Genomic DNA, 14018 nt, shown 5'->3' on the forward strand with positions numbered 1-14018 from the left:
AGGTAGCTGAGGCTCATTGATTCGCCCTGTCTGTGGGGAGCTGCTGCTGTTCCCATGCTGCTACTTCCCAGCAAGCACAAACCTCTGCTGGCTCTTTAGCTGCTCCACAGCCAGATTGATGAAATGCTCAAAAAACCTCTCCAAAAAGCCCTCTTTCACTTGTGAAGCATGGGATGTGGCTGCACAAACATCTGAACTGGATCAGTTGAGGGGATGTAACAGACAGAAGATGGATACATCCCTTAAGCTGTCTGTGCTGCCAGAGAATTCATAATGTGGGACTCCCTTCCTCGTTGTATTTTGGCATTTTGAATTAAAGCTATCCCTTCTGCTGCAAAACATAGACCTTTTTCATACCTGCTTGCTCCTGTCCCATGCCATCTCTGCAGCACAAGCACTTTATGTTGCTGCTTGTTGAGTGGGACTGAGAAATTAATCTGGATGAAAAATAACCCTGCAAATAGATAAAAAGTCTCATCTTGATTTTTATCATGGCAGGATGATGAGAGAGTCTAGCACAGTGCAGAGTGTGACACATGAATGAAAATGAATGGCCAAGAAAGGCTTCTTCCAAAGTGCCAGTTGATACTCATTTCATACTACTACCCCATTGCTAGCACGGACTGTGAGGCTTTGTATGTTTTGCTGAACTGTAGATGTTTACAGGGTTACCTAACTTACTCAAAACAAAGAACAAAGAGGTTGGTCCAGTTTGTATCAGTCATGAGAAAAACATAAAGAAAGCTACACACAAATTCTGCAATTTAGCAGTGAGTATTCTTAGTTCATTTGATAAGCATTGCTACTTCTAACTATTTATGCTATGTTGTAGCAGAGCTGTACAATATTTTGCAAAAGAGATGTGATCCAAAATGATTAAATCTTTGCTAAGATATAGAAAAAGGCAGTTTTTCATGTATGAATTATGGAGTTTGCAGATTAGCTAAGTACCTGTTAGCACAGGCTGCTCTGTATTTATGAAGCTATGTTTACTCCTGTTGCAGCAAGCCAAAGCAGTATCACATTTCTTGATAAGTTTTGAGATTGCTGAGAAACTCTGTTTCTGAGATCTGAGCCCCAGTCATTCCTCCTCACCTTGAAGAATCCCATGGGCAGAAAATGTGTTGAGTGCATGAAAACATATTCCTGCCTGAAACTACTCTGATGCTGTTAGCAATGCTCTCTCTGCATCCTGGGAGTGAAGCGGAGAGCAGTGAAATTCTCAGGTGGAATGAGGGGTAGACAGTTACACGGTGACTCTAGACCGCTTTTCGTGAAGTCTGCAGCTTTTTTAGTGTGTACAGTGCTGCCTTTATCAGTAAGTATTGTTCCTACCTGGAGGGGAGGTGAACTGTGGGTCACAGCCTACCCCAGTGGCAAGCTGTTTTCAAAAGCAACCTAGAAAAAGACCATCTAGGTTCACATCTTCACTTGCAAGGTCTCTATAAAGGAGGGTGGAAGATGTCTTTTTAGGCAGTCTGGCTGTATTTACAACGCCAATGAAAATATTTGGCTGTGAACTGGAGGGGTAATCCCCAGAGCATATAATTTCTGCTTAGAATTGGACAGTTTCTCATGTTGAATTCATTACATCTGTTTACTGTATTTAAATCTCCAGTAAATATTCATATAACCTTCCTACTGGTTTTACAAGATTTTGTAGAATGTTTTTTTCTGAGCTAGCATCACTTTTATGGGAAACTTCTGTTTGTACAATACAGGAGAGAGGAGACCATCCAGGGCACAGTTGCTTTCTCCTGCAGTATTGTAACAAAAAGATCCACAAGGTTCCAGAAAGCAGCTGTTTCACATATCAGAAGGCACAAAATTTTTGTTCTATTCACTCTTCTCCAACTGTCTTAGTTACTTGGTGTTATTTTGGCTTCTGTGTTCTAGTTGTGCTGATACCGCTTCTGTCTTTGTCCTCTGGCCAAAACATCTCATCTAAAATCAAGGATTTGTTTCATTGTTCTACTGCATCCTCTCCCGGCTCCTCCATTCTGCAGTATGCTGAATACACTGACACACTCCTTGCCTCACACACTTGTGAGCCCCAACTCTTCTTTTCCTCTCCAGTTTGACAGCACTCCACTACTGTGTTCAAGCTTCACAGTTTTCTAGCTACACAGCAAACTTAACATTCACCTTTTCCTTTCTTATCCAAGAAAAAAAAGTTCTTGTTTCTTTATTACTTTAGCACTGAAGATGGAGGCATATAACTTTCAGCATCCTGCTGTTGCTCTGGACACATCCTAAACCCAAAAAGAATGCATTTAATGTTTTTAACAGAATGTCAGTCTCATGCTTGTACATATTTTGTGTTAAGAGGCAATATGCAGAGCTGGAAGCCTTTAAAAGACAAAACTAAAGCCCCAAAGCAAATGTTTGCCTTATCAATCTTGCAAAACTTAAGGCCTATGTTATTTTTTTAACTAGTTCAACATTTTCACCAAACAGTTCTAGCCCCTCTCTCATGCAGTGTGCTCATGCATGTCCTTCTCATGTATGTCCCTCTCTCATACAGTCTGCTCATGCAGCTCTCTTCTTCCTGTGGTTTTCTGCAAGTCTTCTACCAGACAAACCTTATACAAAGAAGGGGTTGGTACCTGCTAGCCTAGGTCTTCTGCCCCCACACTCCTTATTGCAAGTAAAAATTCTTCCCCCTTGTGCTTCTGACTCACAGAAGTAGTGAAGCTGCTTTTGTGTCCTGCAGGGCTTCCTCCCAGTTTTCATTCTTGAATCTTAAAGCACCTTGACTGCTCCTTGAGCTTGGTGTCGAAAGGTGAAGACCTGACACAGACAACAACCTGCAAGCTGTAGTCCTGACCTTGAAGGCAAAGGGTTGCGTGTGAGGCAGAAGGCAACTCCTTCCAGGCTGTCTCCTCTTCAGACTGCCCCTCACACAAGAGGTCCTTGTAATTCCCTGAAGCCACAACGTTTTGGTTCTTTCCACTTTGTTTTTCTCACAATTCTGCCATGATAAGAGCCATGCCAGCAAGCAGAAGATGGACTAAAATGCTCACTGCTTACTGACGGAAAGCGTTGTTTCACTTGCATTCACTCACACAGACTGTAACTTACATAGAATCATAGAATCATAGAATAGTTAGGGTTGGAAAGGACCATCCAGTTCCAACCCCCCTGCCATGGGCAGGGACACCCCACACTAAACCATGTCACCCAAGGCCTCATCCAACCTGGCCTTGAACACCGCCAAAGATGGAGCATTCACAACCTCCCTGGGCAACCCATTCCAGTGCCTCACCACCCTTACAGGAAAGAATTTCTTCCTCATATCCAATCTAAATTTCCCCTGTTTAAGTTTGAACCCGTTACCCCTTGTCCTGTCACTACAGTCCCTGATGAATAGTCCCTCCCCAGCATCCTTGTAGGCCCCCTTCAGATACTGGCAGGCTGCTATGAGGTCTCCACACAGCCTTCTCTTCTCCAGGCTGAACAGCCCCAGCTTTCTCAGCCTGTCTTCATATGGGAGGTGCTCCAGTCCCCCGATCATCCTCGTGGCCCTCCTCTGGACTTGTTCCAACAGTTCCATGTCCTTTTTATGTTTAGGACACCAGAACTGCACACAATACTCCAAGTGAGGTCTCATGAGAGCAGAGTAGAGGGGCAGGATCACCTCCTTTGATCTGCTGGTCACGCTCCTTTTGATGCAGCCCAGGATACGGTTGGCTTTTTGGGCTGTGAGCGCACACTGACACCGGCTCATGTTCATTTTCTTATCAGCCAGCACCCCCAAGTCCTTCTCTGCAGGGCTGCTCTGAATCTCTTCTCTGCCCAACCTGTAGCTGTGCCTGGCATTGCTCTCACCCAGGTGTAGGACCTTGCACTTGGCATGGTTAAACTTCATAAGGTTGGCATCAGCCCACCTCACAAGCGTGTTGAGGTCCCTCTGGATGGCATCCCTTCCCTCCAGTGTATCAACCGAACCACACAGCTTGGTGTCATCGGCAAACTTGCTGAGGGCGCACTCAATCCCACTGTCCATGTCACTGACAAAGATGTTGAACAAGACCGGTCCCAACACCCATCCCTGAGGGACACCACTCGTTACCGGTCTCCAGCCGGACATCGAGCCATTGACCACAACTCTTTGCGTGCGGCCATCCAGCCAGTTCTTTATCCACCGAGTGGTCCACCCATCAAATTGATGTCTCTCCAATTTAGAGACAAGGATGTCGTGTGGGACAGTGTCAAAGGCTTTGCACAAGTCCAGGTAGATGATGTCAACTGCTCTGCCCCTTTCCATCAGTTCCGTAGCCCCATCATAGAAGGCCACCAAATTGGTCAGGCAGGATTTCCCCTTAGTGAAGCCATGCTGGCTGTCACCAAGCACCTTGTTGTTTGTCATGTGCCTTAGCATGCCTTCCAGGAGAATCTGCTCCAAGATTTTTCCAGGCACAGAGGTGAGACTGACTGGTCTGTAATTCCCCGGGTCATCCATTTTCCCCTTCTTGAAAATGGGGTTATATTTCCCTTCTTCCAGTCGTCGGGAACTTCACCTGACTGCCATGATTGCACATCTCTTGCAGCATATGTTAATAAGTTTTTTTGTTTCTTTCCAGGTTGTTACCACTGGAAACCCTGTCCTGGATTATGAAACCATGCCAAATAGATTTGATTTACAGATTTTCATGGAAGATACAACTGGGAGAACTGACCTTAACATACTGACTGTCCAAGTAACAGATAAAAATGAAAGTCCTATATTTCAAGGAAATATGGCAATTCAAAGTAAGATAATGGTGGTATTTGAAAAGAACAATGCCTGTAGCTGCATACAGTGCCTGTAGCTAAAGCGGTCTAAGCATTTTTCTTTAGGAAAACAAGGGAGGAAGAAGACACTTTTTATCAGAGCCTGATTTTACACGAACATTCGGTATGCTTCATCTCTGGAAATGCCCTTTTAGTTTTCTAAAAGCTTTGACCAAAAATGATTTAGCCGTTTTGAAGTACCTGAAGAATTTCAAAAATATATATAAATTAATATGAATAAATACATATTTATTTTTTTATGAGACTTCCTAATTAGAGGTATGAATGGGAACTTGGTGTTTGGTGGGATATAACCATTGAGTATGCGTACGTTTCAGTAGTTAGTTGAAAACTGTACTGATTTGGAGAAGAAAGATAAATTTAAGTAAGTGTACAATTGTGTACATCTGTATCTCGCATTTGCACCTGCACAGAGAAATTAAGTGAAAAATTGATTTGAAGGATGTGATCTGAGAGACCATGATCTATGGTGGTTCAACTGGCAAAAAGCAGAGTTCTGTCTCCTGCATGGGGCAGATGGCGTTAACCAAGCTTACTTTCAGACCATGGGCAAAGGTGCAATGGGGAGGAGTGTTCAGTAGCCTTAGAGATTAGGCTGGAGTGTCTGGACCCCAGCTGTCATCAGTACAAACTTTGCGTGCCATGCAGTACCTTATGCCATCAATAGGAAGGATGGGGAATAACTGCCTCACTCTCTGAGCAGTCTTATCTCATTCATTTGCTAATGAGAGGACCTGGAAAAATTGTACTGTGGGTGACAGAATATAGTGATGTATTTATTATGTGTTCACAGAAAGAGAGAACAGGTCAGGTAGTGAGTAAAAATATGCTCTTATTATTTCATGAGGTACTGAGAGCCTCTTTGAAGTCCCGATATTGTAACAGTGCTCTATGGAAGAGCATTCAATAATTTAATATTCATTTTTCTTAAAAATGTGAAAATACCAAACTGTGATCTGTTCATGGTAGGTACTTGGAGCTGGCTGCTGATCCCGCATCTGGACCAACACAGCAGCAGTGTCGGGTAGGCTGCAACCTGCAGCCCTTGGGGTGTTCAGCAGTGCAGCGTGGCTACAGCCCTAACTTCTGCATACTGCAGAGGGCAGGGCTTGTTTGCCCAATGAGTTCAGACCAGGCCCACTCAAATTCATCTTCACCTAATGCCTCCTAAGCACATTGACATTCCTGCTTCCATATGATACTTATCTTGTAAAGAAAACCATCTTCCCCTAGGGAAGAGGCTGTGTCATCTTCTCAATATAGCTGGTATCTTGCATATCATGGGTGCTGCTGAAATCTAATAATAATTAAATGTGACACTTCAGGGGATCGGCACAGCATGAAATGCGCTCTATGTGGGAGCTTGTTACAAATAAGTGCATCAGCTTAACTCTCAGCTAGAGCTGCCATAAATTGGTGAGCACAGATGTCTGATCTGTCTAACTGTGTGGCTTTAGTTAACAGTACCAGCTACAATTAGACACTAATTGCACATTCGCTGGGTATGAAAAAGCATCTCCCTCTCATTAAACTTTATATTCATATTGTTGTCCTCTGGGAACAACTCATTACGCTGCCCTGGGATTCCCATTGCTCTGATGAGAAGCAGCAGTCAGCAGGGGTCACAGTGGAAATTAATAGTCCAGAAACAGCAGGTCCAGCAGACACAAAAGGGCATAAAGCAAATGATGTGATCTAAAGATCTATTGTTCTGTTAATCACTCAACCCAAGGAGAGATAAGCCTGTTGCCAGCGGCCCAGTGTGGGATAGTCCAGCTGTGAGAATTCCTGGTGTTGAAAGAAGCACACCTTGCACTGAATTAGCATCCTTAATAAGGCAAAAATTTAAGTCAATGCAGACCATCCATAATTCACTTACTTCACAGATGTAAAGGAAAAGCAGAAATGAAGAGGAAAGGCTCTGAACTCTCCCAGTAAGGCACAGGGTGGACAGGGAGAGGATGAGGACCTGGCACAGGGTTATGTTCTCCCCATCTGCATATAGTAAAGAAAGACACAGGTGCAGCCCAAATGCATCATTTTACTCCATACCCTGTGAGCAGCTCAAGATGGGCAGTATGTGAAGATCAGTCTCTCTCCTGAAGGTACAATGTGTATTGCAACTTGCAGTGGTGATTGCTTGTTAATGGATGTGCAGTCAGTTTCTTTTTCTCTTTTGAGTGTTTGTGCTCTTTGTGACGATTTTGGAGTTACACTTGTGAAGTGAGAAGATGCAGCAGGCAGTAATACATATGGACAACTTCAATGTGTCAGTATGTTTGCTGCTGTGTCCTTTATTCTTACCCAATTAACACTGAGTGCACTTATATCCATGCAGCTGTAACGATCTATGTCTTGGAAAGAACACCTCCAGCACGCATTTACCAAGTTAAAGCAGCTGATCCTGAAAATGCTAAACTCAAAGTAAGTTGTATTAAATTAAAAAAAACCCCAAACCCAGAAATGATACAATCCATTGTATCTGAAATCCTATTTGCCAGCATCTTTGAACAACTTCCTTCCTTATCAGAGAAACAGGAAAAGGTTTAGTCAAGAAAAATAAAGCATTTTCAATAATAAACTAAGAAAACCCAGCCTTGATGTTTGGGTTGTGTTTTGAATTCTCAGCCTTCCAAAACTGAGGGACATTGAAGGCAGAGATTGATAGAATTAATCAGGGATACAGTAGAAATTGTGTCTCTTTTAGAAAACTGCCTTGCCAAACATTTCTTGTAGATGAGAGGAACTAAAAGCAAGAAAAAAAATTAACCTGTATCACAGTGTAAATTCTTTTCAATAAGACAGTAAAGAAATCACTTTGAAGGCAAATGGATCTCAGCTTTTTTACAGTCCCAGAGCGAACAGTGACCTTCAGTTAAGAAAATGTGATAGCTGATACGAAAAAACTCTTGGTATCAGCAAAAATTTCTGGCAAGTGATGTTCGTTTGCATACAGGGGAAAAATAACTTACCTACTTACCTAGGAATTGTGTTGACAATTATGTTGACAGCATCGTCAAGAACTGAACCTGGAGATGCTACTTCAATGTGTAGCATTATTCAAGGGAGCAATTAGCTTGAAGTCCATCCTCAGGTTTTGTCCAGTCAAACCAGCAAGCACGAGCTGGTGAGGAGGGAAGCAAAGGCCTGGGTTTTAGCTCTGTTTTGTTTCTGAAAGCAATGGGAGTGAGTTCCACACACCCTCTAACCCCTGATGAATCTCAGGCATAGTAAGAAGCTGCAAAAACAGAAGTGCTGGGCAACAGGTGAAATAATAATTCAGAGAGCGAATTTAGAAAGGTCAACTGGCAAAAAAAAAAACCTTAAAATACTGTGATCAGCCAGCTGCTTTTTAAAAAGCAATTTCCATTGTATCTATCAAACAGCTGCATGCCCCGGACAGATCTGCTCAGTGGATTTTGCAGATTCCTTGTATGGTGCATGACCCTCTGATGTTGCATACTTCAGACTTTATGGGTATTATTAGCACTTGCACTAGCAAAGGAAATGTCTTTGAGGGCTTATTGGTGATGGCCTAGCATGTGGAAAATAGTGAGGAGAATGTAGCGGGCATGTGGTAGCTAACCTGGGGCCACAGAGAGCAAGGTGCTGCCTTTCCCCATACTGTGAATAGTTTCGGGGTGCTCAGCTCCCTCCCACCCCTGTGCACTGGTGTGGTACCTGTTTGTGTGGTGCAATGCACAAAGCAGCTGCTGAGCAGCTTTGTTAACACCAGGCTATTGTGAACACCCCTCAGCCACACACCCTCATGTACTCTATGAAAGCCCACTCTCCCCGCCTTGCCCTCTCCCAACATCTGGACCTCCCAGACTTCATTGCCTCCCTCCACAGCTCCTAAGTCCTGCAAATCCAGCCTCATCCATTCACTCCTTTGTGCATGTACTCTAGCTGCCACCACAAGGCTGATTTTTGCCTAGGGCTCTGTGGCCCTGCTGGCTGGCCTCTATGTTAAATTCTCATTGCAGACCTGAAGTTCACAGAGGTAGAGAACAGTGTGGGCTTTAATGTACTTCAATGTCTGTGATTCCCCACTGGCTGGCAAGCAAAGCATGTACGACCAAGTTGGAGCTGCTTCAGCTCAGACAATCAGGGCTCATGCTGGCATCTATACATCAGCATGTTCCATTAAGCAAAGTTTGAGGCAAATGCTGTACTATAACTTGGCCTGCCCTACAAGGCAAGGAATGAATGGAAGGATGTTTAAAGACACAAAGACTAATTGCTTGCTCTCTTCATTTCAGTATTCACTGCTCCCTGCATCAGTGCCATTCTCGGTCTTTGAGAATGGGGCCATTTTTTCCAGGAAAGAATTTGATTATGAGAAAGATCCACATTGGTAAGAATGTATTTTATTCACACAGTCTATTAACTTACAGTAGGCAGAGAAACATTTTCCTACATAGCCACTGAATGATTCCTGCTTTGTTTTCTTATTTAACAGTTACTTTTTAAATATAACAGTGACAGATCCAGATGGACTCAACTCAACTAAAACAGTGAATATCAAGATAATTAACATCAATGATGAAAGACCTTACTTTACCACGTGAGTGAAAAAGTTCTGTTGTACTCAGAATCTTGATTTTTTGCCAGCTTTACTGCTTTGGCATCAATGGGAGGGTGTAGCGAAAGGGAAAGTAAATATAACAACGAATTACTACTGAAAACAGCATTTTAATGTTGTTATGATTCCTGTTCTTTTACTGGAAAGCTTTGCCCTCATTTCCCTCTATTATTACATTTGTATTCTTAATAGCTTCAAGTTTTCCAGTCTCTGCCTTCATGCTAAGAACAGCCAAACAATCTTGTTGTACTTGTTAGCATCTAGAGAGGTTAAAGCTATGCAAAGACCTTTGGACAAGTTCGGACAAGGCAATGAATTCTACTCTGTGTGAATATAGTCATACAGAATTTACCCTTCATGCAGATGTGCATTTCACTGTAATGATGTTTGTTCATGCAGAAATGTCTAGACATAAAAAGGTCTCATTTTTGATCTGTCTTCCTCTTCTTCCCAGACTCACTTGCGAACAATCCCAGTGATCTTTGAAACACTGTCCTTTCTTACTGTGTCATAAGCAGGAAATTGTGTCATAACACACAAGTTAGAAATAGCTTTTGAAGTCTAGTGGAGTTTTAGTTGGAATCAAGAAAATAGCTAAAAATTGGGGAAAATGGGAAAGAATATACCTGTGCCACCAGTAGGCTGTTTTGTGGTGGAAAGCTCAATGAACAATTGTTTCTGAAGCAGGAGCTTGGCAATTACAGTTGATCTGATTCTATTGTTGATTTATCTTTGTCACTTGCATGAGATACTGATTGGATTCAACACATTACAAGGTCCCTGCTGAGAATATGATGGCTGCTTGCCTGCCATCTATGCAGAGGAGAAGACTATGTAGCACCTGGGCCATGACAAGAGGTTTCCAGCCACTTGTTTGGAGCAATCTTCTGGGTGTTTTGTGGAGCCAGAGCAATGTAGGGCTCTTGGGTTGAGGCCAAGGATCTGGATCTTACTGGGTAAAGAGGTGGAGAAGCTGAAGAAACAGAAGAATGAAATATTAGAAACAGACACAGATTTTTTGGTTTGTTGCTACTCATTTAATACTTGAACCTCATGTCTGCAATAATCAATAAGGTTAACAGCTCACTCTACGTTACTGTACTGCTACAAGCAGGAAGAATCTTCTTCCCAGTGCCAACATTTGCACATTGTGTTCTAGACTGATTATTTCCTCCAAATGTTGCCTTTTCTACATATTTATCCTTATGTCTGGAATGCTAAAGGAGCTCTTTTAAGTATTTATCTACTTGTTCAAATTAGTGAAAGCTGCAGTGACTTGAGCATCCATAACAGCTAAGGTCTAAGACTCAGATCTCATATGGCACAAATAAGCCCTGGTATTTGTTTGAATCTTCTCCCTTTTAGACTGACATTACAGACCAAAAAGAGCAGCTCAGTTTGTAAAGAAGTTTAAATTAAATTACACATCATGATCTATCCTCAGTATGCACATGTATGGCCTCTTCCCTGCTAAAATGTGAGCTGCATGCTGGGGCTGCATACTTTCTGACACTGTAATAATTAGTGGTGGGATGGGAGCTGGGGAAACTTGACAAGTTAGCAGACTTTCTTTATTTTCTCCTGATCAAAGCTGTCAAGAACAGAGTTTCAAAGGGTATTTTTAATTGTTCCCATAGTATATGCAAGCACATCTGTTTCTGGTGTTCACAACACTGCATTGGCATTCAGCCTTTTGAAATTCTGGCTGTTAAAATCAATGGAAAACTTGTGGAGTCAGGAAAACAAAGGAGAAGACAAGAAAACAAACATATGCTTCCTTTGCAATTACACTGCAGCGTCTAAAAGGTCTGCTTGAACCATCCTGTAAAAAGCCACTGGCAGGTGGCAGACAGATGGACAACAGGACACAGCCCAGACGTAGCTGTGTAGGAAGAGGCCCCAACTCCCCAGCTGTACTAGTACTTGGTGCTACAGGGATGTGCTTGATAACGTCCCACTTCTTCCTGAGAGATCTGGTGAGGACAGAACAATGGCCCGTGCAGGGTGCAGGAGGACTGGTGGGGCTGTGAAGGTGGAGCTGTGGTGAGTTTGGTGTCCAGAGAGAGGTCAGAGCTGTGGTCGCTGTGGGCATAGGGAGTTTCCTACTTTGAGCTAAAACAAGTTAGAGCTGTCCTTCCCATATTCCTCGGTGACCAGAGAGGCATTTTGTGGTGGCAGTTTTGGTAGCAGTGACTCTGAAAGCAACAGGAGACCAAGGAAGAAATCCAATGGCAAGAGTGAGACAGAAACTTAATAAAAACTGACACTGCAGCCTCCACAAGCTCCTTATTCACTTGTGGCTGTAACTAAGGTGTTTTTGCTGGGAAAACCCTATGTGGTCTCTCTCCTGTATGCTTTCCTCTTTTCATATGAGCTGACAACACAGCTGAAGACACTTTGTCTTCTTAACCATTTTTAAAATTGCAAGTGAAGACCCGGAGACAAGGGATCTTCTGATCTGTCTCTGCAATGCCCTGCTCTAATTGCTAGGTGCCCCGTGACGTTGGTTTTCAGAGGACAACCAAGGGCTCATGCTTTACTGTACTGGGAACTATAGACTAGTCAATTAGCTAAGTGTTGGCATAGGAAGTTCAAAATGTGCAAAAAGGATTCTGTCTTGAAACATACTCCTAAAGCTTTTCTGAACTCTTGAAACCTTCAACTCCCTTTGATTTCTAGAAGTAGGAGATGTTTGTGTGTCTCTGTGTGTTTCAGCAGTATAAACCACCCTTCATGAATTCCTTGCACAATTTTTGTGTGCTTGCCCACACCTGCTTTTGCATGTGGTTCAAGTACCATAATTGCATACCTGAGTACCCATGTGAACGTGCAACTGCAGCTATTACAAGCAATCCTGCACAATTATCTTCCAGACTTTATCTGGGCTATAAAACTCACTTAATTCATGGGAAATCTAGGAGCACTGGCATACCAAAGAGCAGCGGTAAAGAATCATTTTCTCTATGTAAAATGAACCAGACAGACAGATGTTTCTGGGAGTCTGGAGCATGTTCATCTGTTGGGCACCCTCAGTAGTTCTCCTCCCTGCCTCCACCTACTACAGTGGCAAATCAGCTTTTTGGTAATATTGTTGTCCTCAAAGAGCCTTCAGCATTCATTCCAAAAGATCATTTATTACATTACTGCTTCTATTTCTGTTTTTCTCTTGCATAGTGAAGGAATTAAAGCAAGTGGGTTTACCAGCTGGTGGGTCAGTAGGGAGATGGACTGCATGACTTAACAGCCCCTTCTGTCTTCAGCTTCCATGATGCTGTCACAGTCAAACTGTTTTTACTGTGAATAGGTTGCAGGGGAAGGACACTTAGTTGTGTGGCCATGTCATGCTTTATGACCACGTACCAGTTCAGCTATTGCTACCCATCCAGCTGGCAGAAACAGTGACTGGGATATTTACCCTGACATGCAAATAGCCATCTGAGCTTAGCATGGCCATGGCTCTGCTGTTACAACTGGCTGCTCTGCTAGGTCTGTAATCAGCTGCACTTGCAAACACAGATGGGTGTTCTGATAAATTTTGTTTTATCTTCTAGAAAGCAGAGAATCTACAGGATTCCAGAGGAACAAAGCCCAGGCACTGTTGTTGCCAATGTAACAGCTAAAGATCCTGATGATGAAGGTTCTCCCAGCAGACTTTTCTACAGCATCCAGTCTTCTGAGAGATATTTCTCCATAAATCCGTGTAAGACAAACAAAAATGTGCCTTCTGACACTCAAAAAACCATGGCCACTTTGGAGAAAAATGTTTTGCCTTAGTTTTAAATTGACCTACTTTATTTTGTGGCTACCTCTAGAAATAAGCAGTGATCAGTATGTCACTAGGATCAAATTCTTTGGTCAGCTGGCCAAGATTCAGTAAGATATCTTGAAGAAAGTAGACCAAAGGTGACTTCTTGACAAATATTGACTTACAGAGGGTGATGGTCCCTTCAGTAGAAGTAAGATTAGCTGCTGCCTTTTTAATCTCTGAGAACTGCAGTGACCCTTCTGGGGCTCTTGAAACAGCTGCACATAGACCATAATGTCCTCTCTCCTGCTTGAAATCTGCTTTAGTATTGACATGCATAGCAAATCTGCACTGCAGCTTCGTTGCTTGATTCTTGACCCTCCTTAGCAAGGCCATCCAAAAGAGTACTCTCTCTCATGCTTGTCCTATCTCCTTGTGTCCCCTGGAGTGCATGCACCAGTGTCCTGAGGGTTTTGCTCCAAGGCTGGCATTCAGTGACTGCTTTGCTCCTTGTCTGCTGTTGCTTTAGAGCTGCTTATCGTAGCTGTAAGAGGTGACACACAACACAGTGCCTAAATGCTTTGGATTCCCTATGCCCTTTGCTGATGTGTTGCCACCCTACCCCTTCAATTACACTCCTAAAGGCAGAAGATATATACACTGCTTATTTACCTCCTTTGTGCTTTGGAAATAGTATTGTGTTGTGCCATAAACTTTTTGAACAAAGGCTAACAGAAGTGAAAAAAAAAAATTAAGTGAATGGCTGACCAGAGCACTTGGTGCAAACTGTCACAGCTAAGAGCAGCTCTGTTGAGTAGATTTAGAGCTAAGAGCAGCTCTGTGAGTAGATTTAGAGGTGCTGAAGGATGCTTGAACAACAACAGTCGAAAGAGA

The 14018-nt window shown here is 43.0% G+C and overlaps 1 protein-coding gene across 1 annotated transcript in view; it reads left to right on the top strand.

Annotated features, from left to right (window-relative positions):
• CDHR3 (cadherin related family member 3) overlaps nt 1-14018 on the top strand; it is a gene marked incomplete at its 5' end in the record, with an annotated part of 38305 nt that overhangs the window by 4439 nt on the left and 19848 nt on the right. Inside the window, 5 exons of the mRNA XM_080623672.1 lie at nt 4584-4752; nt 7133-7218; nt 9057-9151; nt 9257-9361; nt 12931-13079. Coding sequence (XP_080479798.1) covers nt 4584-4752; nt 7133-7218; nt 9057-9151; nt 9257-9361; nt 12931-13079 — 604 coding nt within the window. The remainder of the gene's footprint in view (nt 1-4583; nt 4753-7132; nt 7219-9056; nt 9152-9256; nt 9362-12930; nt 13080-14018) is intronic.

This window comes from Psittacula echo, assembly GCF_963264785.1.
Source record: "Psittacula echo genome assembly, chromosome: 1".
Taxonomy (NCBI): Eukaryota; Metazoa; Chordata; class Aves; order Psittaciformes; family Psittacidae; genus Psittacula; species Psittacula echo.